The sequence below is a fragment of the Gopherus evgoodei genome, chromosome 4 (genome assembly GCF_007399415.2).
Source record: "Gopherus evgoodei ecotype Sinaloan lineage chromosome 4, rGopEvg1_v1.p, whole genome shotgun sequence".
NCBI classification, from domain to species: Eukaryota; Metazoa; Chordata; order Testudines; family Testudinidae; genus Gopherus; species Gopherus evgoodei.
The window spans coordinates 130,619,868-130,641,137 of NC_044325.1; the positions used below are offsets into that span (position 1 = coordinate 130,619,868).

The window sequence follows — 21,270 nt, forward strand, 5'->3', positions numbered from 1 at the left end:
CCTCAGGAATTAGCTCTTCAACCCAGAAGCACCCTCTGCAGGCCAGTGATCCACTTGCCATTGCCCCCCCCCCCAGGTCCCTCCCAGGACCCCAGTGCCCTTATTTCAAGGTTCTGCCTCCAGTGCCCCACAGTCTTACTGGGTTTCCCCACCACAGGGGGAACCCCCACCCCCTATCCCCACATCAGCTCAGTCATAGCTACTGCCAGTCTCTGTTTAGGGGCAGACTGCTGTCTATCAGCCAATCATCACAGGCAACAAGGGGTTTGGACTGGCTGCCTTTACCCACCCTCTGGCTGCCCCTCTGCAAGCTCAATACCTAGGAGGCCTAGAACTAGGCCCTGCAGCCTGGGGAGTTGCTAGCCTAGGACTTCCCAGCTCCTAAGGCCTTTCCCCAGCCCTGCCTCCCTTTAGGTCCCCTGGGTAAGGTTCCCCAGCAGCCAGGCCTGTCTGCCTCTCAAGTCAGAGAGAGACTGCTCCCTCTGGCTTCCCTGGCCTTCTTATAAGGCCCAGTTGCTTAGTCTGGGGCTTGGCCCCAACTGCAGCCACTTCCCCCAACCAGCCAGGGTTTTACTCCTTTGCCCGGACCCAGCCCTCTGCAGGGCTTTTCCAATCCTTGCTATACCGTTCCATCAGCCCAGAAACCCAATAGGTACACCATGTCATCAGTGATTTCAGCTCTAGTAATCCCTGATCAGAAACAAAGACTCTTACATGAGTGCATAGGCAGCACGTGATGGAGGCCAGGGACTAAGCCTCCCCAAACCTCATGCCAATGAGCGGAAGCAGTGGTAGATTTGGAGCCCCCTGAAAAATCTCCCAGCACGGTCCCAGAGCTGGAGGAGCTCTCGCTCCCTGCTGTGGCTCACAGAGCTTATCTGGTCTTGGGGGTGGGGGAGGCGAGTGGGGGCACAATGAGTGTGGGGGCAGGGCCATGGGTGGAACAGTGTGGGGCTGCAGGAGAAGGGGATGGAACCGGGGAAAGGCTCCAGGCTCAGCGCTCCAGCCAGGACAGAGAGCTCTGCTGCAGTCCCAACCCTGGCCGGGGCTGAGCTCTCAGCACCCTCCTCTGGCTGGGACCACGGGTGGGGGAACCTGAGAGCAGCAAGTGCGGGCAGGTCCTTGGCTGGAAGAGGCAGGCAGGGGGCTGGACTCCTCAAGGGGAAGCTTCACTCGCTGCCCATGCATAAGCAAAATCAGCTTTATTATTAATGCTGTGGAAAGGAAAGTCAAACAGCTTCAGGGACTCCCCATCACCAGAGAAGAATACCTGTTAGCATCTGTCTGAGTTCTACTTTGATTTGGCAGCACTTCCCTCTACTTAGGGAGTGAAGCTGCACTTAGGGTGATCCCCTCAATTAGGGCATGGTCAGTGAAATTCTGCTGTCCTGTAGTCATACAATAAGGATAATGGCATTCAAGACTAAAGTGAATTTTATCCCAAAACACCCACACTTGATCACTTTGGCAAAGCAGGTCTGCTGATCACCTAGGGCAGGGGTAGGCAACCTATGGCACACGTGCCAAAGGTGGCACGCGAGCTGATTTTCAGTGGCACTCACACTGCCTGGGTCCTGGCTACTGGTCCGGGGGTGGGGGCTCTACATTTTAATTTAATTTTAAATGAAGTTTCTTAAACATTTTAAAAACCTTATTTACTTTACGTACAACAATAGTTTAGTTATATATTATAGACTTATAGAAAGAGACCTTCTAAGAATGTTAAAATGTATTACTGGCACTCAAAACCTTAAATTAGAGTGAATAAATGAAGACGCGGCACACCACTTCTGAAAGTTTGCCGACCCGTGAGCTAGGGAAAGTTGAGATGCAAATACGGTCTGAAGTCCTGAAGTCTTTTCCTTCAGTGCATCAGTAGATGTTGGGGAGAGCTCATTCAGACCCTGCTCACATAAATAAAACCAAGTCCTGTGCCAGGGAAATCCTGGAATCCTCATTCCTGTGAAGCCAGGGCCTCCTCCCTTTAGGAGTGAGAGCTGAGTGCCAATAGCCATGTCCCCAGCTCTCCTCAGTGAGTACCTTGCACTCGGACTTAGGGTTAGGTTTGAGGTTTTTAACCCCTTCACATATTTTTCAAGGTGTCACCACATCCTTATGCCAGTAGAGTAATGTTGTTATGGTGACATGGTGGCATCACACCGCTACCTCCTAGGGTACCTCCCAGAGAGGGGATGCTTGGGAGAGGGCTGACACAGCTTGTGTATGGGGAGGTGTGTGTAGGGGAGCATCCTGGCATCAAAACACATTGGTTTGAAATGAACCTCGCTCCCCGCCCACTCCACCCCCTTGGTTCAGCCACCAAACTGCAAAATCAGCTGTTCACTGAGTTGGAGTGTCTCTCTCCATGGTGAGTGGGTTGTCAGCACTCCTGTCTAATGGATCTGTGCCCATGAGGGCCAAATCCGCCCTGCTGATGAGCGCAGGCCTCTGCTTTTCTTTCCTGTCTGATGTCCTGATACTTTTTTACCTTGTGCTGTTCTCTGGTCTGAGTATGGCGAGGTGGGGGAAGGACGGAGCTTGCCTGGAGTCCCTGTTCCAATCCATATTCTATATACAAGGTGCCTGCTGCCATGTGAGTCTCATTGGCCATGCTTGCCAGGTGCTTCACCTCAGGAACCCATCCAGGATGGATGCCCAGCCTGATGCAAGGCAGTGAGAAAGGGACTGCTCCAGAGGCTCCTAGTCTTCAGAGAGAGCAGTTCATCCCCTGACAGGCCTCTGAGTTGTACCCCAATAACCATGCTATTAGCTGTGAACATCCTGCTCCTGCCATCTTCGACGGGCAGTGACTCTGTATGCACAGGCCCAGCTTGAGGGACTTGTCCTTGGAAAGCAGGGTGAATGCTTCCCCAGTGGGTAACACTCAGAAAAACCTGAGCAGAGGCCATGGCAATCTGCTGCAGCAAGAGCCAGTATTATTCTGGACACCTCTTTGCATCCATCACTGAACTGGGAAAGGGCAGCAGGAACACTGGACCTGGTGTAGTGCTCCCCAGACCCTGCCTTCATTCTAATTCCTGGACTGGAGGGTTGAAGAGTTGGGGCCCCTCCCCAGCTGGGGGCTCTGAAGGGTCTGGAGGGTCTGACAGCTAGCTTCTCTCTCCACAGGCTTGGCGGATGAAGACTGCCTGTGGTACCTGGACAAGAATGGCTCATGGCACCCTGGCTTTGAATGTAACTTCTTCACCTTTTGCTGCGGCAATTGTTACCAGCGCTACTGCTGCATCGACCCCCTGAAGCTCATCACGGAGAGGCAGCAGAAGCACTGCCTTGCTTTCAGGTGAGAGGGGCATGGAGCCTGGCCAGAGCTCCTGCCTGGGGACACTGGTCCCACTGGGAATGACTGTGTCCTGGCACAGGGAGGGAGTGTTGATAGGGTTATGGACAGGCAATTGGAGGTTGAGACTCCTGCCCCCAGTTTCAGGAGTTGAAGACACATGCCATCCCCTCCTGGAAACCACCCTGTTCAGGTATTGTGGCCTTTGACATCTCTCCTCTCACTGTGACCAAATCTCTGTCTAGCTGCTTGGCTGCTGGCCCCCAGCCCAGGATCCGGACACCTCCCTCCCACAGGTTAAAAATAGCAAACAGCAGCAATGTCTCTTCCTCTCCATTCCTCCAAGTAGGAGCAGGTGGGTGGCCAGGTGTTGGTGTATGTGTGTATGAGGAGCTCTGAGAGAAGGAGGTGAGTGCTGCAGGTGGTTCTGGATGTGTCATTCTGGGAGGTAGCTGCACAATCTGGGTCTGGCTCCCATGGTAGTTCTGTCTCCTGCATTAATGAATCCCCACTGTTTGTTGATCGTGTTATGACTGCAAGGGTGTAGCTGTCTTGAGAGGTGGTGTTTGCACTGGGGAAGCGACTCTCAAGTGGTGGGGGCTGGTGCTACGTGACTTTGTCTCTTGTGACAAAGACCTTGCTCTGGGCTTTGTACTGGGTGGGGAGGCAGCACAGAGAGTGGAACCAGGTACCGTGCTTACGGTGGTCTGTGCGCTGACCAGGTGGGTTGCTGCATTTTGGAGCTTTTCCAGGTCCTGCGTTTTCATTCCCAGGTGCAGCGAGTTGTGATAATCAGGTGTGGGCATCATCTTGGCCAGCTCTGCCATGGGGATGTGGGGTGCAGGTGTGTGCATTTGCTGCTGTGACTCTTTGGGCACCCAGTGGCTTTGAGGAGCCCAGAGGTACCCCCAGACCACTGACAGATGTAACAACCTGCATGCAGATGCCCTCAGTAGCAGGGGTCAGAGGAGGTGAGTTGTTTAAAGTGCTTCCCACCAGCATCAGCTCTGCATGGGCTGGCGTCTGCTCCTCAGACAGGTGCTGAACTCGGAGGTGCCCGAAGAGCTGGGACTGGCTGTCTCTGATGTGGATGGGTGGGGCTGGCCATGTCTGGGACTGCTGCCCTTCAGAGCATCCTGTTTCCCCAGCTCTCTCTGTGGCTCCATATAGATGCTGAGTAAAGTGAGGGAAGATTGAGCCCCAGGGCACTGCAAAGGTGAGGGCCCTGGGGATGAAAGAACTGTTGCTCATCATGACCCTGTGAGTGAATAGAAAAAGGAGGACATAACAGTTCACCCCAGGGCTTTATGGAGGCAGAACCATGCTTGCTGATTGGGTAGCCAGTGCTGCCAAAGGTGGTTGTTCCTCTCTGCGACTCTGGTGGATGGCCTCTTCCTGGCAGAGTGCAGGGTGGTCTCTGTCTCTGTCTCTGCCTCTGCCTCTTTCCTGGTGCCTAACAAAGGGAAGCAGAGCACACCAATGCTCTGGCCATGCCCCCTTAGAGCTGTGAGGGGTGGTGCAGAGCCATTGCACAGGCCTTGTCTTCTGCAGGGCTTCCCCCCATGCCAGGGGAATTCCCCTTGCCTGGTTCGCTGTGCTGCTGAAGCTGGGATAAATGGGCCATAGTGCAGTGCTGAGTCAGGGACTCTTCGTGGAGTGCCATTGCCTTCAGTTCCTCCATGTGCAAAACAGAGATGAGTATCCAGCGGCAAGTTTGTAACGTGAGCTGCTATTGCAGCGAGTCTTTAATGGGTGTGATTACTGAATGCTTGTGGCTAGTGGCCAAGGCACGACCGGGGCATCACCTGCCCATCCCCGATATTTAGGCCTTGGCTACACTGGAGCTTTACAGCGCTGCAACTTTCTCTCTCAGGGGTATGAAAAGAACACCTCCCTGAGCGCTGCAAAATACAGCGCTTTAAAGCGCCAGTGTAAACAGTGCCGCAGCACTGGGAGCGCGGCTCCCAGCGCTGCAAGCTAAACCCCATCAGGATGTGGAGTACATGCAGCGCTGGCTCTGCGACCACACTCGCACTTCAAGTGTAGCCATACCCTCTGGCTCTACCCAGATTAAGACAGAGTAAGGGGGAAAGATGGCTGTAGGTGTGGGGTGAGGGCAAAGCACACAGGATAAGGTGATGGGGGTGAGAAGGTTGGTGTGATCAGTAGTGTTGAGTTGACCAGTTGGAGGGTGAGGATGGAGGAGAGGCCACAGGGCTTCTGTGTGGCTCAGTGCCAGGCTCCTCAGGTTTCTTTGTGGGAAGAAGTGGCTGAGATTGGTGCTTGTTCTGATCTCTCCCAGCAGCCAGCCCTGTAGCCAAGTCCTCCTCCCCTCCCCTACTCTTGTGAGCTTGGCATTTCTGTTGTCCCATGCTGTGTACTGTGGTGACAGGGTAGGATCTGGCAGTGGGAGGGAGCTCTTGGGCCAGTCCAGTGCAGGGCTTTGAAGATAAGGAGTGAGCCTTGCATTTGGCCCCAGTGTTTAGCCAGGAGCCTGTGCAGAGCGGAGTGCAGGTGTGTTGTGCTGTGCACACCTGTGCTGTCAAGTAGCTTGGCTGCTGTGTCTTCATCACTCCTGCTGGGTGCATTGCACTGTGGCCTGGTGGCCAGGAGTGCGGGGATAGCCAGAGCCCTGGGGCTCAGGCTGAGGGTCAGGTTGCTTACCAGCCACGGCTGGAAGAGGGCATGGTTTGCAGCCCTCACTGGTTGGCTACCCAGCCATGGTGATAAGCCCAGAAGGTCCCTAAGGCAAGCGTGTGTGAGTCGCCACAGTGGATAGGCTAGAGTGGGAAGCAAGAGCAGTGGGAGGAGGCTGCCCATTTGGGGGTTGGGTTGGGAGACTCAGGGGAGGATTTGTGTGAGGGGAGAGTGCCACATGATAAAGGCAGAGCAAAAGGGGAGGGATGACTGAGGATTCAGGTTGGAGATGGAGGGTGGGAAGGAGCTGAAGGAGGGGCTGAGGGAGGAGGGGAGGAGATGGAGGGAGGGAGAGGGGACGTGGCACCTGATAGCACCCAGGACTGAAGATCCCCTGCAGTCTGCTTGGTGTGTGTGTATGTGCAGCCAGTGCAGGTGTGTGTGTAGCTGTGTACTTGGGGGGTGGAGGGGGTAGCAGTGTATGCCATATGGAGGGAAGGGTGGGGCTGTGTTTGGGGAGGCATCTTGGTTAGTGGCTGTAGTGTGGGGGGAGGGGCAGTAACATGTGATCATTTAGGGGAAAGGAGCATTGGGGCAGGGCTCTGCATTGGGGGCCACCAGCAGTGTATGGCCATGTATGTGGAGGGAGCAGCAGTGCCTGGCTGTGTATGAGAGGGAATGTTCTGTGCATGGTCATTTATGTTGGGGGGTGGGGAGCTATGTATGTGTGGGGGATGGCAGTGTGTGGCCGTGTATATGGGGGATGCGGTGGTGCATGGCCATATATGATGGGGGGATGGCGGTGCATGCTGTAGACATGGGGAGGCATGGCTGTGTATAGCAGGGGTGGTGGCATGTGGCCATGTACATGGCGGGGGGGGGGGACTGGTCGTCCATGGTCGTGTATGTGGGGGGAGGCAGCGATGTGTGGAGAGGGTGGCGGTGCATGGCATGCAGTGTGCTCCAGTGCACGACCCATTCCCATGTGGGTTCCAAACTCCAGTGGCAGTGGGTCTCTCATCCCTGCAGTGGAGCCGTGAGTGGAATGAAGCCCATTGTGTTGAGGTGCAGGGCAGAGGCATTAGGGGAGTTCTGCAAAGCCTGCCTTTCTCTTCTCTGTTCTAATCTTTTGGGAGGATTTTGACTGCTGTTATGATCCAGATCTGCAGTGACTCATGGCACAGGCAGGCTCTACTTGATCAAAGCACTGCCCAGAGCATCAGGTAGGGCATTCCCAGGGTTGGGGAAGGGGTCCCAAGTCCCAGCCATGCACAACCCCCAAGACCACCCATTAATCCTTTCATCTCCACAGCCTTGGGGAGGGAGGGCAGGGTCCCAGGATTCATCTCTTGCAGGGAAATGGATCCATGCAATGTGCAGGGATCAGGCGCTGCCTGTGAACTGCACATCTCTCTGTGCAGCATGTAGCCAGCATGAGTCTGTGAAGGATCCACTTGGTCCAGGGAAGGGCAGCATTGGGCACTCGGAACAGTACTTGAGACTGCCCTGTAACCATGTCTGCTTGTGTCCCACAGCCCAAAGACCATCGCTGGCATTGCCTCAGCTGTCGTCCTCTTCGTGGCCATCGTTGCCACCATCATCTGCTGCTTCATGTGCTCCTGCTGCTACCTGTACCAGAGACGGCAGCACATGCGGACACCCTTCCAAGGTAGGGGCTGGCAGCACAACTATCCTCTGTGCTGCTACAGCCTGAGAAGAGCAGGGTGGGGCCCAGGAGGGGGGCAGAGTGGGCACCAGAGGAGGCTCAGGCACAGGAAGTACTTGGTAAATGTTGGTTGGTTTAGTTCTCTTTGACTCTAGGCTGGAGAGAGAGGGGAGCGATGCAATTAGGATGACTGTAGTGTGTGTGTCCAGGAGGAAGGGAGGGGAGGAAAATATTGACTAGCTGCTCCTTAACTGAGCACTGTCCATCCTGTGCACCGAATGCAGCATGGGGGAAAAAACAACATAATCATGTATCATCATGCATATGCAAAACGGGGGGCTGAATTAAGGTTGCACAGGCAACCTTATTTCTGGCATTTCCTAACTTCTATGGTTTTGACTTTGCAACCTTACCATAGTGTTTTGTGTGTAATGTTCTAGGTTTTTAAAACAGCAAACTGAAAAATCAGAAATTACATAATGTGCCTCATATTGACACCCACATGGATCATCCTCGGGTTTGGAACCTTTTGATCCACTACACAGATCTCTATCACCTGAGCTAAGGAAGTAATTGATCACAGTAGGTTGTCATCAGCACTACGGAGACATTTTGCTAATGGGTTTCACAGATATTTGCTGACACTAGAGGAATGGTGAAACCCAGGATTTGTGGGTTCCATTCCAGGCTCTGCAGGGAGGTATTCTCTAGTGGTCACAGACACTCTACCTGTGTCCCCCCGCCCCAAATACACACATATTTCACCCCTTCTGCCCTGTCTCTTCCAACCTGTCCCTAACCCATCCTGTCCCACCTCCAGCTCCTGGTCCCTGTTAAGCTGTCTGCAGTGGCTCAGGAGCATGAATACCAACCTCAGGGCAGACTATCAAGAAACAGGGCACGTGCCCCAAATTGGCTGTGAGTTCTATATTTGTATTTCACCAACCAACCAAGTGTGAACTCCTCAGACACTACACCATCCTCGACATGGGTACTCCAATTCCCTTGGGTACTCCAATCCACCTCTGGGGATTATAATAAATGAGCCTTGCGGTCCCTTCTATCCCTATGATTCTATGATCTTGCCACCCAGAGAAGCTTGCTTTTGTGGTCGGTGGTCCCTTTGACCCCAAATCACCATAATATTGAGGTTACTCCAAGTCCCAAAGGACTTGCACCTCAGATCTCACACCAAAGACAACACTTGTAGCCAATACTATAATACATGAACTAAAGAGTTAATAACTAAGAAAAAGAAATGAGAATTATTTACAGGGTTAAAGCAGGTAAACATACACACACAAATGAGTGGTTTCAGAGTAGCAGCCGTGTTAGTCTGTATCCGCAAAAAGAACAGGAGAACTTGTGGCACCTTAGAGACTAACAAATTTATTTGAGCATAAGTTTTGATGGGCTACAGCCCATGTCATCGAATGCATGCAGTGGAAAATACAGTAGGAAGAGATTTATTTTTATATATATACAGAGAACATGAAACAATTAGGCTTGAATGAAGACTGGGAGTGGATGGGTCATTACAGAAAGTAAAACTATTTCCCCATGTTTTTTCCTCTCCCCTCTTCCCCCCCCCCCCCCCGCTACTGTTCCTCACAACTTCTTGTCAACTGCTGCAAATGGACCATTTTGATTACCACTTCAAAAAGTTTTTTTCTCTCCTGCTGGTAATAGCTCACCTTAACTGATCACTCTCATTAGAGTATGTACGGTAACACCCATTGTTTCATGTTTTCTCTGTGTGTGTGTGTGTGTGTGTGTGTGTATATATATATATATATACACACACAGAAAACATATATATACATATATATATATCTTCCTACAGTATTTTCCACGGCATGCATCTGATGAAGTGAGCTGTAGCCCACAAAAGCTTATGCTCAAATACATTTGTTAGTCTCTAAGGTGCCACAAGTTCTCTTGTTCTTTTTGCGGATACAGACTAACACGGCTGCTACTCTGAAACCACTCATTTGTGTGTGTATGTTTACCTGCTTTAACCTTGTAAATAATTCTCATAACAGAGGCTGCTGTAATATGCAAGCCCTGTATGTCCTCTAGGGCTCACCCAGGCTAAGCAGCTGGGGATCCTTTGCTTGTGCTCAGAAATCTTGCTCTCACAAAGTCCAAGCAGCAAAGGGATCCAGTTCTTTCTGGCAGGGATTTTTATTCCCTTCCCGAGAGCTCAAGCTGATGGGCCGAGCCTCATGCACAGCTCCTCTTCATTGGTATGAGGGGAGCAATCAACAAAGTATTTTGTTTTCTGATGTTCCACAACAATTCGTCTAGTGTCTAAATTCCCAACTGTACATATAAAATGATGGGGTCTAAATTAGCTGTTACCCCTCAAGAAACAGATCTTGGAGTCATTGTTGATACTTCTCTGAAAACATCCACTCAATGTGCAACGGCAGTCAAAAAAGTGAACAAAATGTTGGGAATCATTGAGAAAAGGATAGATAATAAGACAGAAAAGATCATATTGACTCTGTATAAATCCACAGTACACCCATATCTTGAATACTGTATGCAGATGTGGTCACCCCATCTCAGAAAAGATATATTGGAATTGGAAAAGGGTCAGAAAAGGATAACAAAAATGATTTGGGGTATGGAACAGCTTCTGTATGGGGAGAGATTTATAAAATGTGACTTTTCAGCTTGGAAAAGAGATGAATAAGGGGGAATATGATAGAGGTCTATAAAATCGTGACTCGTGGAGAAAGTAAATGAGGAAGTGTTATTTACTCCTTCTCATAACACAAGCACTAGGGGTCACCAATTGAAATTAATAGGCAGCAGGTTTAAAACAAATGAAAGGCAGTATTTCTTCACACAACGCGCAGTCAACCTGTGGAACTCTTTGCCAGATGATGTTTTGAAAGCCAAGACTATAACAGGGTTCAAAAAAGAACTAGATACATTCATGGAGGATAAAAGCAGCAAAGAATCCTGTGGCACCTTATAGACTAACAGACATATTGGAGCATGAGCTTTCATGGGTGAATACCCATTTCGTCGGATGCATGTCATTCATGGAGGATAGGTCCCTCAATGGCTATTAGCCAGGATGGGCAGGGATGGTGTCCCTAGCCTCTGTCTGCCAGATGCTGGGAGTGGGAGGCAGGGAGTGGATCACTCGATGATTACGTGTTCTGTTCATTCCCTCTGGGCACCTGGCATTGGCCAGTCGGAAGACAGGATACTGGGCTAGATGGACCTTTGGTCTGACCCAGTGTGGCCGTTCTTATGTTCCTATGTGCTTTTGCTGGGTAGGAGATAACACCTTCTGTGGTAAACTAGTATTTCATACTTGGTAATGCTTCTGGTGCTTTTACAGGTTCAGCGCAGACACTTAAATGCTACCTAGTAACATGGGTAAGAATATGATTTAGTCATGAGGAGACTTTCTGGAACCTCCAGGACTTCTTCTGGGTCAGGGCTGGAGCTGAGGCCCATGGAACAGCTGGCCAGTGGCCAGCCCCAGGGCCGCTGGAGCAGGGGGGTGGGGCGCAAGTTGGGGTGTGGGGTGGCATGGTGCCAGAGCAGCAGACTGGCAGTCAGCCCTGGGGCTGCCAGAATAAAGGCCACCACAGCCAACCCTAGGGCCACCATAACAATGATTGGGGGGGCTGGCCAATAGCTAGCTGACTGGCCAGCCCCAGGACTGCTGGAACAGCAGCTGCTGGAACAGCAGCTGCTGGAACAGCTGACAGGCAGCCAGCCCCACAGACATGGAGCAGCCGCCGGCTGGACTGCTGGAGCAGTGATCAGGCTGGAGCAGCAACCCCTGGAACCACTGGCCAGTGTCTAGCTCCGGGGCCGCTGGAGCATAACAGCCTGGGCTGCTGCAAGGATAGCTGACCAGCAGTCAACCCTAAGGCTGCCAGACAGCTGACCAGCAGAGCAGCAGCTAGGATTGGATCAGCCCTCCTGGGGATGGAGCAGCAGCAGTCAGCCTCTGCTGCAGGAGCAGCAGCATGGCTGGAGCAGATGCAAGCCCCAACCGTGCTCTGTTTGTCTCCCCCACGCACACCCCCACCCCAAGGTATTTTTAGTAAAGTCAGGGACAGGTTGCAGGCTTCCGTGAATTGTTGTTTATTGCCTGTACCTCTGACTTCTACTAAAACTACTCGTGACAGAATATTAACTTTAAACATGGAACACAGGTATTATAAGTGAAATTAATGCCAGCAGCAATTTACAAGCATTCCATAAAGTCTAAACACCAAATGCATTTTCATAAACCTAATTCTTACTTTACAAATGCTAATAGATAGGGGAGCCAGACTGGTTTCTAGCTATGCATTTGTCAGTGCTAGGGGCCTGGCATGAGCTGGCACCGGGCTCGCCAGCATCACAATCCCGGTCCCATTCTCCACTCATCTATATAATAAGATTCCAGGATTGTCACTCTGACATCTAGAGTATCTGTTGAGTCCATGTGAAGCAATGGAAAGAGCTCCAGGCCTGGTTGAGGCCCTTTCTTTGTTGAGAATATCACCAGATTTGCAGTCTGTTACCATCCAGTTTTGAAGTTCTCAGCCATATGCCGCATATGATTTTGCAAATTACATCTCAGCAGAGACCAAGGGATGAATGGGCCCACGGGTGGCAGGTGAACCCCAGGCTCGGGGAGGCTAGCTCCCGATCCAGTCCAGCCCACCCCATCCCTTCTGCCCAAGGCTCTGCCCCTCCTGCTAGAAGCCAGAGCCCCCCAACCCCCTGCATGGTTGCCAGCTACCTCCACAGTCCCAGGCCACCCACAGCCCCAGAGTGCTGGGTGGTTGGATGAGCAGCACATTCCCCCTGCCCCCCAGAGTACCAGGCGGGTGACAGGGTCCTCCTCCCCCAGCCCCGGAGCACTGGGCAGGAGGGCGGGCAGTGTGCCCCACTTCCCTGCAGCATCGGGGTGCCCCCCCTCCAGTCCCAGAGTACAGGCTGGCCCCCATTAGCCCCAGCCCCAGTCTAGGGGCCCCAGCCATGGGTGGCAGAGCCTCCTGCAGCACAGCACCAGGAAGCGGGAAGGGACCTGGGGGCAGAGCATGGGCAGGGCCACACAAGGCTGTTCGGGGAGGCTCAGCCTTCCCTGCCCTTCAATACCTATTCCTGAGGGCATTCTGTGCCAAAAAATAAAAATTCTGCACACAATATTTTAAAATTCTGCTAATTTTATTTGTCAAATAAATGTAGAGGCTCCAGTATGGTGTTGGGGAGCACAGGCCACTGGCTGCACAGAGGTGGGAGATCACTGTGCATCTCCCCCTCCCCCTGGGACATGAATTTAGCGGTGAGGCTGCACCCATCCCTGACACAGTGCAAGGACTGGGCCTGCCCCAGAAACACCCCAGGGCCCTGCCCCTCCTTGTGGGAAGGCATGCTCTGCAAGGCATAATCCAATTGTGGAGGGGCTTAGTGTGGGGGGATCTAGGTGTGGGATGAAAGAATTCTGTGTTGGGCAGTCTGGGTGCAGGCAGCTCAGTGGGGGATCCAGTTGCAGAGGGGATCTGGATGCACAGAGGCATGTTTGGGGGGGGGGTGGTTCTGGATGCAATGGTAATGAGACTCTGCATGGGGGTGAAGGTGGTTGGAGCTCAGCAGAGCAGGTATGGATATGGGGGGGATAGAGCTCGGCAGGGGGATCTGGGTGTGAGGTGCTCAGTGAGGAGTCCAGATGTGGGGGAAGAGGGTCTCATTGGGGTGGAGATCCAGGTGCAGCTGGTTGGGGCTTGGTGGGGTGGGGATCTGGATGAGGGTGGCTCATTGGGGTGGTTCAGGTGCAGGGGGAGTGGGGCTCATCGGGGGGGTTCTGAGTGTGCGGGGGGTGAGGCTTGGCAGGAGGGTCTGGGCATGAGGAGGGCTGGATGCACAGGGGCAGATGGGGGTGCAGCTCCCTGTACAGGGATCCCTCCCTGTGCAGCTCAGGAGCGGTGGGTGCAGGAAGCAGGTGGGGGGCAGGGAGTTTATAGTTTACTGCAGCCAGGGGAGAAATCTGGGGGTGGGTTTGACCCAGCCCCAGACGCCATGCAGGGAAACAGGAAGTCCCATCCTTCCCATCCCAGCTGGGATTAGCAGCTGAGCCCAGCACAGGGTAGGAGCCATGAGCCGGGTCTTCCCCAGTCCTGCCTCCTGCCCTACTGTGACTTACCTCTCTGCTGGCTGCCCTGGGCACCCAAAACATACTCCTGGGGAAGGTTGCATGACCGCTTTTGTGGCTTCCCTCTGCTTCCCCATCAGAAAGTAATTTTTCTGTAGGGAAGTAAAGAAATCTGCAGGGGATGTAAATTCTGTGCATGCGCAGTAGCACAGAATTCCCCCAGGAGTAAATACCCACTGCTCGTGAATGGGCCCTAGAGACTGAGTGACCCTCTCCTATCCCCATGACTCGATGGAGGAACATTCGCAGGGGGTGGGGGCGCCTACTGTGCTCCTTCTGTATTTGTTCTGTGATTCTATCTCTGGGACTGCCAGCTCAGCCCTACTCCCTGCACTGTGGTCACTGTAAAATGTTGGGCTGGAAGGAGGAACTATCTCTACTCTTTGCAGATAGTGAGTTTTAGGGGGTGTACATGATCCCTGTAGCATCTGAAGCAGGTTCCTGGGGCTCTCAGCAGAGAGGTTCACTCAGGATGTGAGTGTCCAGCCCAGCAGAGCTTGGGATGTCACAGGGAGAGGGCCCCACTGCTCAGGGTAGAGCACATCCTTTTGAAAGCCCCGTGGGAGGTTTGGAGCAGTCACCTCCTCCATTGGATGCCTGGCCTTTGCAGCTCCCTTAAACATTTTGCTGGCCGATCTGATGGTGAAGCTTGAGTCTGTGATGCTTGCAAGGGAGGGTCCAGTCCAGGCAGGAAGCTAGGGCTCTCAGGCCTGGGGATGGTGGCAATTTCCCACCCTGGGCATTCTAGCCCCAGCGTACTATGCCGTTTTAGTGCGCTGTGGAGCTGCAGGCATGGAATCATAGAATATCAGGGTTGGAAGGGAGCTCAGAAGGTCATCTAGTCCAACCCCCTGCTCAAAGCAGGACCAATCCCCAGACAGATTTTTGCCCCAAAATAGAATGGTCCGCAGGGAGCTGCTTGATGCAGAGTCTCTTGCAATGGGGGTATCTGGGGTGGCCTGGTGGGATCTCTCTGTGGTGGAGTCTTGGGGTGGGGGTCTGCTGGAAGTTTGTCAGAGGGCCTGGAGCATTTTGGAGGCTCTGAGGTACTTTGGGGGCTGGCTTGGAGAAAGCCTGCTGGAGGCGTCTCAAAAGGGGATGGGGAGGGGGTATTCGCTGCAGAGTGCCCCTGCTCTGCAGCAGGAGAATGGCACTGCACACTCTGGGGCTTGAAGCGCAAACCTTGTCTTTGTCACACAGGCCAGGAAATCCCGTTGTCCAGCTACCCAGCTCAGCCACCATTCACCTACCCTGTGGATCCCAAAGCAGGACCTGCAACCCCCCAGCCAGGCTATGCCCCCATGGCCATGTATCCACCCACTGCCCCAGCTGCACAGTATCCGATGTACCCAGCAGGGCCCCCACTGTACAACCCAACAGGTAAGAGCAGCGGGAACCACAACACTGCTTGAAGCTCTCTTCTTTACAGAATTGTGTCCCTCCAAAACTAGGAGGCCTGGGGTCTCCTCCAACACCAATCGCTTAGGGGACAGTCTGTATCCTCTGCCCTGAGATCCAGTACTCACAGCCATATTCTCAGAAGGGCTCAGCACCCAGCAGGTTCCATAGGGAGTGGGGGTTCATTGTTCTCTGGGTCAGGAGGGGAGGGGTTGTTTGTATTCATTGAGATGGAAGAAAGGGTCCCAAAGTGTCATAGGCATTAACATGACCGTCACCATCCAACTTTAACCAGTGTTTACCAAGGTCCAGGGTTTGGTACATAGAGACCTCAGCCTGCTCAGTCCCATGCCAGACCCACCATTACACATTAACACTTCAGTAAAGAGACAGAACGGAAGGGAAACCAGTGAAAGGCTTGTGTTGTAACAGCCTCTCTCTTTCCCTGTCCCTTTAGCTGGAGAGTCTTGAAAGGAAAAAGCCCTTGTCTGACTCTGACAGTCTTTTAGATGGTATCAGAGTGGGTAATAACCATCTGTTTGGGTTAAAGAGAAGTTACTGGGCTGGAACTGTCATTGCTTCTGCTGTTAAAGTCTGATCCCGCATCATAGCAGACGAACCAAGAAAAACACAGAGAAACGGGAAAAGAACAGAATAGCCAGGAGAGGAAATGCAGCTTCTATCTCTGGGGTTGACTCTCACTTGCTACGACAGTGCTGGAAAACCCAGGCCCAGCACACGCTCTGATCAGCCACTCCGGCTACGTCTACACGAACACTGCAATTACACACCTGTGGCTGGCCTGTGCCGGCTGACTCGGGCTCGCGGGGCTTGGGTTAAGGGGCCATTTAATTGTGGCATAGACATTCAGGCTTAGGCTGCAGCCTGAGCCCTGGGACCCTCCCACCTTGCAGGGTCCTAGAGCCTGGGTTCCAGCCTGAACCCGAATGTCTGTACTGCAGTTACAACCCCTCAGCCTGAGTCCCTTGAGCCTGCGACGGTACTGGTGTCATCAGGGCCCGCCCCACTCTCTGGCCTGGTCTCGTCAGGATATCTCTCAGGATTAGGCAGAAGAAGATCTGGGGTCCGGGGTGGCAGCTGTGATGGTGAAACTCACTCCTTCCCCATCTCCTGTTTTTCAGTCCGCCAGTGTTTCAGAAGGCAGCTTCCCCTGAAAATCCCTCTTCGGTCTTGCCTCTGCATCTTTTCCCATCAGCATTTGTTGTTATCAGTTCTTGAGACAGTTTGTGAGCCTTCACTCATGTTTTACAGCTGAGCTTACAATTAGGGTAAATGTATAGGCGCAGTTATCACAACAGAGAGGACGGGAGTCTCCATTGTTCCCCATTTCGGGAGGGCAGGGGAGGGAGTCTGTGTGGTTCCCCACATGGAGAGGGACGGTCTGCATTGTTCCCCACGTTGGAAGGGCAGGGGAGGGGTGGTCTGCATAGTTCCCAATGTGGGGAGGAGTGGCCTGTGTCTTTCCCCATGTGGGAAGGGCAGGGGGTGGTGGTGGTCTGCGTTATTCCCCATGGTACTTGCGTGCTTTGGAAAGCCTTGCCCCATGTGCCCGTGTTCTCACCAGGGACTCTCTGGCAGTGCTGTCACTTGCACACTCTTCCCCACTCCTGCTCCCTGGGACCTGAATTCACCCCTCAGTCTATGAGCTCCACTTGCCCAGGAGTGTGCTGGAGCCCCACGCTTCAGAGCTCATCTGCTTACCCTTGTGTGGAGGCAGCAGCCCGAGGGGGCTTGTCTGTGGGTACCTGATGGCACCAGGTCCATCCCTAGTGAAGGCAAGGCCCTGGCATATGTTCCCTGGCTAGTTAACTGGTGGGGTGGGCACTCCCCAGCTGAGCACACTCTAGACTGGTATAGATAGGCCCTTGGTGATAGCATGAAGCTTGCAAAATGACTGTGTGGCTGCAGAGAGGGTGGGATTCTGCATCTGGGGCAGGAGAATGGTCCTCTGACCCTGATCTCCTCAGAGAGCAGGTGGCAGGTCCTCTGCTCAGTGCCAGAGGGAGAGTGTACTGGGTTGTAAAACAGTGTAGAATAGTGGCTTGTAGAACAGTGACAGCCTGTGTGTTCAATGGGCATTCCCTGCAACAGACCTAGAATTGATGGCCCTTGCATATTGAGGGGAGCTAGGCTAGAGTCCAGGCCTTAAGCCCCATAATGCCAGAGCGTGCCCTCAGCTGGCTATAGCAGCAGGTCCCTGAGTGTATTGGCTGGGTGTGCTGCATCCTCACCCACTCATGTTATCCCAAACCCCCCAGGGCTGGGGCATGTGTGAGCCTTCTCATCCTGGCACTCACTGCACTTGGCTCTGCTGAATGATGCTCTCCATCTCTTTCCTCCACAGCACCTCCACCCTATCTCCCACCACAGCCCACCTACCCTGGAGCCTGAGGAGACCCCAGAGAGACTGCGGAGTCAGCGCCTTATGCCCTGGACTGTGAGCTTATGAGCCCCTGCTGCAGGCTTCTCTGCTGCATTGTGACTCCTGTGAACCTCAGACACCTCGTGCTTGGTCCCAGACTAGCCATTGCCACCTTCTCCCTCAGCAAAGCGGTGCAGTACACCCCCTTCCCTCTCCTGCCTGCTTCACTGAGAGACCATGCCAATTAGGGTCCCCCTGCGGTCCCCTGGGTATGACAAGTGGGTCCCCCCAGGGCATGCCAAATGGGGTCCCCTTGAAGTCCCTTGGACATGATAAGTGAGTCTTTCCAGTGTGTACTGAATGGGGTACCCCCTCAGTCCCCTGGGCATGCAAAGTGGGGTACCCCAGGATGTGCCAAGTGGGGCACCCCTGCAGTCCCTGGGCCATTTCTGAGTGTCACAGCTCTGTCTGGCCTTAGTGAGGGAGGCTGAGTTCTGAGGGACCAAAATACACAACATGAGCACAAAGGAAGCTCTTGTGCAGCCACACACTGGCTCCTTTGTGGGACGAGTTCCCTCTGCTGAAGCTGCCTCTGCAAAGGCTCCACCTCAGCTCAGCGCTCACAGGCACCAGGATCTCAATAGCCCAATTGTGAGGGGTAGCAGTGCCCTGTTGGCATGACCCTGGTGTGACCATGGGCCCCTTCTCCTCCTGGCGTAGGCCAGGCCTTCCCAAGGGGCAGGTTAGTCTGAGAATGATTGCCATGGAACCAAGGTCTAGGGGGCTCCTAGGCAGCACCTCCTGTGGCATGGTGCAATTTCTGCAAACCTAGCACGAGGGCCCTGTCCATTTGCAGCTGCAGCAGGACAGTTGCATGCCGCAGGCACTGGGGCAGGGCAGGGTGCCACTTGGCAGGCACCCATAGTCCTGTTGCTCAGTGGGGCCTGGTACAGCTCATTGCTCCCAGTGGCTTCCTCCCAAAGGAGAAACCTCACATTAGGAGCTGCCATTGCAGCCTGCATGGGGCCGGGCATAGCACACTAACATATGGCCTCGCACTGCACTTGGGTGTCCAGGATCACTTGCCAAGCCCCGTCCCTCCTCTCAGGGCCCCTGAATGGCAGGAGGCTCCTGCTTCCATCTGGCATCTGGCCAGCATCACACAGCTCAGCCCCACAAAACAAGTGTGACCATTGCTCTCACAGGTGAGCCGCAGCCCCCATGCTATTGCATCCTCTGTTCACTGGCCAAGGGGGCCCCTGCTCACACCATGCTGCCCCCAGGGAGCAGTGGCAAGGTTAGGGGCTCACTGCGTCCAGGTGGCTTATGGGGGTAGTGGCAGGGGAGCTTACACTCAAGCTTCACAGGAGTCCTCCAGAGCTGGAGTGGGAATTTCCCTGGAGAAACACCATCTCACCCCCCTGATCAGTGCCACCCTTCCTGACTGTCAGACTAGAGATCCCACCCCCATGCATATGGCAGGGCAGAGGGAAACTCTGCCTCCTCCCCTGCAGGCCGGGTTGGCTTCCCAGCCTGTCTCTTCCTCTCCTACTTTCCCTGCTCTACAAAAACCTGTGATTGACCCTTCCCCAGGTGCATTGGGGTCCCTGGAAATGGGTAACAGAGAGCAGTTCTCACCTTGTCTGTAGTGCCAGGGCACTAACTGTGGGGTCCCTGCCCAGCTGGCCAGGGTCATTTGGGGTTATTGCTCCTAGTTCACTTCAGTACAGTATTTGAGGCTGTTTACTGCCCTTTCCCTGGAGGAGACAGGAGGGCCTCTAGGACAGTTGGGCAGCCTGGGGCCATGGCCAGGTCACTGGAAAGCTAGGTGCGCAAGATTTGATCACTAGTCCGGCCTGTCCTGCCCTAGACCCTGCTCTGTTAAGTCAGACTTGCTGGCCCATCTGGCCTGTGCCCTGCCACCTCAGACTCAGCCTGTCTAGGCTGCTGGCTCACCTCTGCCAACAGCTGGTATTTGGTGCTTCAAAGGAAAGTCACCTGGCCAATTGTGTGATACTGCCCTGAGGATTTCCCCTCCCTGATGCCTGCACTGAAGCCCAGATTTTGCTTTTCCCCAAGAAGTAGGAGTAAGGCTTGGAGGCAGGAGGTGAGCTGCCTCATCACCCTATGTGTGGTGGCCTCCTGCTCCAGCCATGCACCCACCTCCTGCTGCCTGGAGCCATGCAGCAGCCACTGCTGTGCTGCCATAGCTGGAATGACAAGTGTGTCCATCAGTGTGTACTAAAAACCTGATTAAACCTGTTCATAGGTAAATGCCTTCTGTGTTCTGGAACTTGAAGAGTGCAGGGTGAGGCCTGGCAGGGGCAGGGACCATATTCAGCCTGGCTTCGGGTACCATTAAACATCCCAGCCACTGAGCAAGGAGCAGGGACAGACTCTTGGCCTTCAAGGCCCTCTGGCTGAGGGGAGGAGGCTGCATTATGGGGTGTGACAAGAGCTCAGCTGGAAGGGTGAGTTTCTTTTACATAGTCCATGACAACGGGCCCCCAGAGGGACACAGTCAATGTCTCTGCCCTCAGCTGCTCAGGAGGCAAATTCCAGCATGAGCGTCCCGAGCAGGCAGAGTGCTCCTACACCTGCCTCCCTGTGCACAGGGCATCACCCCAGCAGGGCTAGGCATGGCACATCAGGGAGTCACCTCTCTTGGGCTCCCCTGTGGTGTGAGTGTGTGTGAGGGTGCTGTCAGGCTCTGGCAGAGTCAGCCAAGCTCCTGTCCTCTTGTCCCTGGGCCTCCGAGCTGGGCAGGAAAGCCTCTTTCCTCCTCCCATAGCAACGGGGCTGATTCAAACACTTCAGGTTAGTCATCTCAGGGAGCCCATTGTCTTCTTAACACAGTCACCTTGGGGCACAGCAGGACCCCACTGATGGGAGACAGCATAGTGTGGTGGACAGGACACAATAGCACACGAAGGTTCTGTTTCCAGCTCTGCCATTGCCTTGTTGTATGACTTTGAGCAAACCTCTATGCCTCTGTTTCCCCATCCCCATTTGTCTTGTCCGTTGAGACTGTAAGCTCTTTGGGGCAGGTCCTGCCACTCACCATAAGAACACAAGAAAGGCCATACTGGGTCAGGCCAAAGGTCTATTTAGCCCAGTATCCTGTCTTCTGACAGTAGCCAATGTCAGGTGCCCCAGAGGGAATGACCAGAACAGGCAATCAAGTGATCCATCCCCTGTCACCCATTCCCAGCTTCTGGCAATCACAGGCTAGGGACACCATCCCTGCCCATCCTGGCTAATAGCCATTAATGGACGTATCCTCCATGAACTGTGAACTATGTGTCTGTGCAGCATGTGGCATTCTGCAGGGCTCCAGGGGCTACTGACAGATAGTAACCCTAGTAGTCTCTTATGTGAAAGCAACAAAACCACTTCATACTGAATTTGGCGGATTTGTGTGGGGCTGATACCTGTCTGCCATATACCCCCCCATGTATCGCACACTCCCAGATGCGAGAGGCAGCAGCATCAAGCTGACGGTGTGTGTCTCCACAACTACCCTCTGGGGAATGGGCTCACATCTGCACCAGAGCCCTCTGCTGGGCTAGGACCAACTTGCTCAAGATGCATCCGTACAAGCTGGCTCCCGCAGTTGGATGAAATGTAGGCCAGCAGTGATTGCATGTTGTCTGACCTCCTGCATATAACATGGACCATCAAATTTCACCCAGTAAATCCTGCAGTGAGACTTT

General features: G+C 53.6%; 1 protein-coding gene across 1 annotated transcript in view; it reads left to right on the plus strand.

Annotated features, from left to right (window-relative positions):
* Positions 1–20,604, plus strand: part of SHISA4 (shisa family member 4) — a 44,141-nt gene extending 23,537 nt beyond the window's left edge. Inside the window, exons 2-5 of the mRNA XM_030561070.1 lie at positions 3,130–3,301; positions 7,471–7,604; positions 14,977–15,156; positions 17,540–20,604. Coding sequence (XP_030416930.1) covers positions 3,130–3,301; positions 7,471–7,604; positions 14,977–15,156; positions 17,540–17,586 — 533 coding nt within the window. The 3' untranslated portion in view covers positions 17,587–20,604. The remainder of the gene's footprint in view (positions 1–3,129; positions 3,302–7,470; positions 7,605–14,976; positions 15,157–17,539) is intronic.
* Positions 20,605–21,270: the final 666 nt, after the last annotated feature.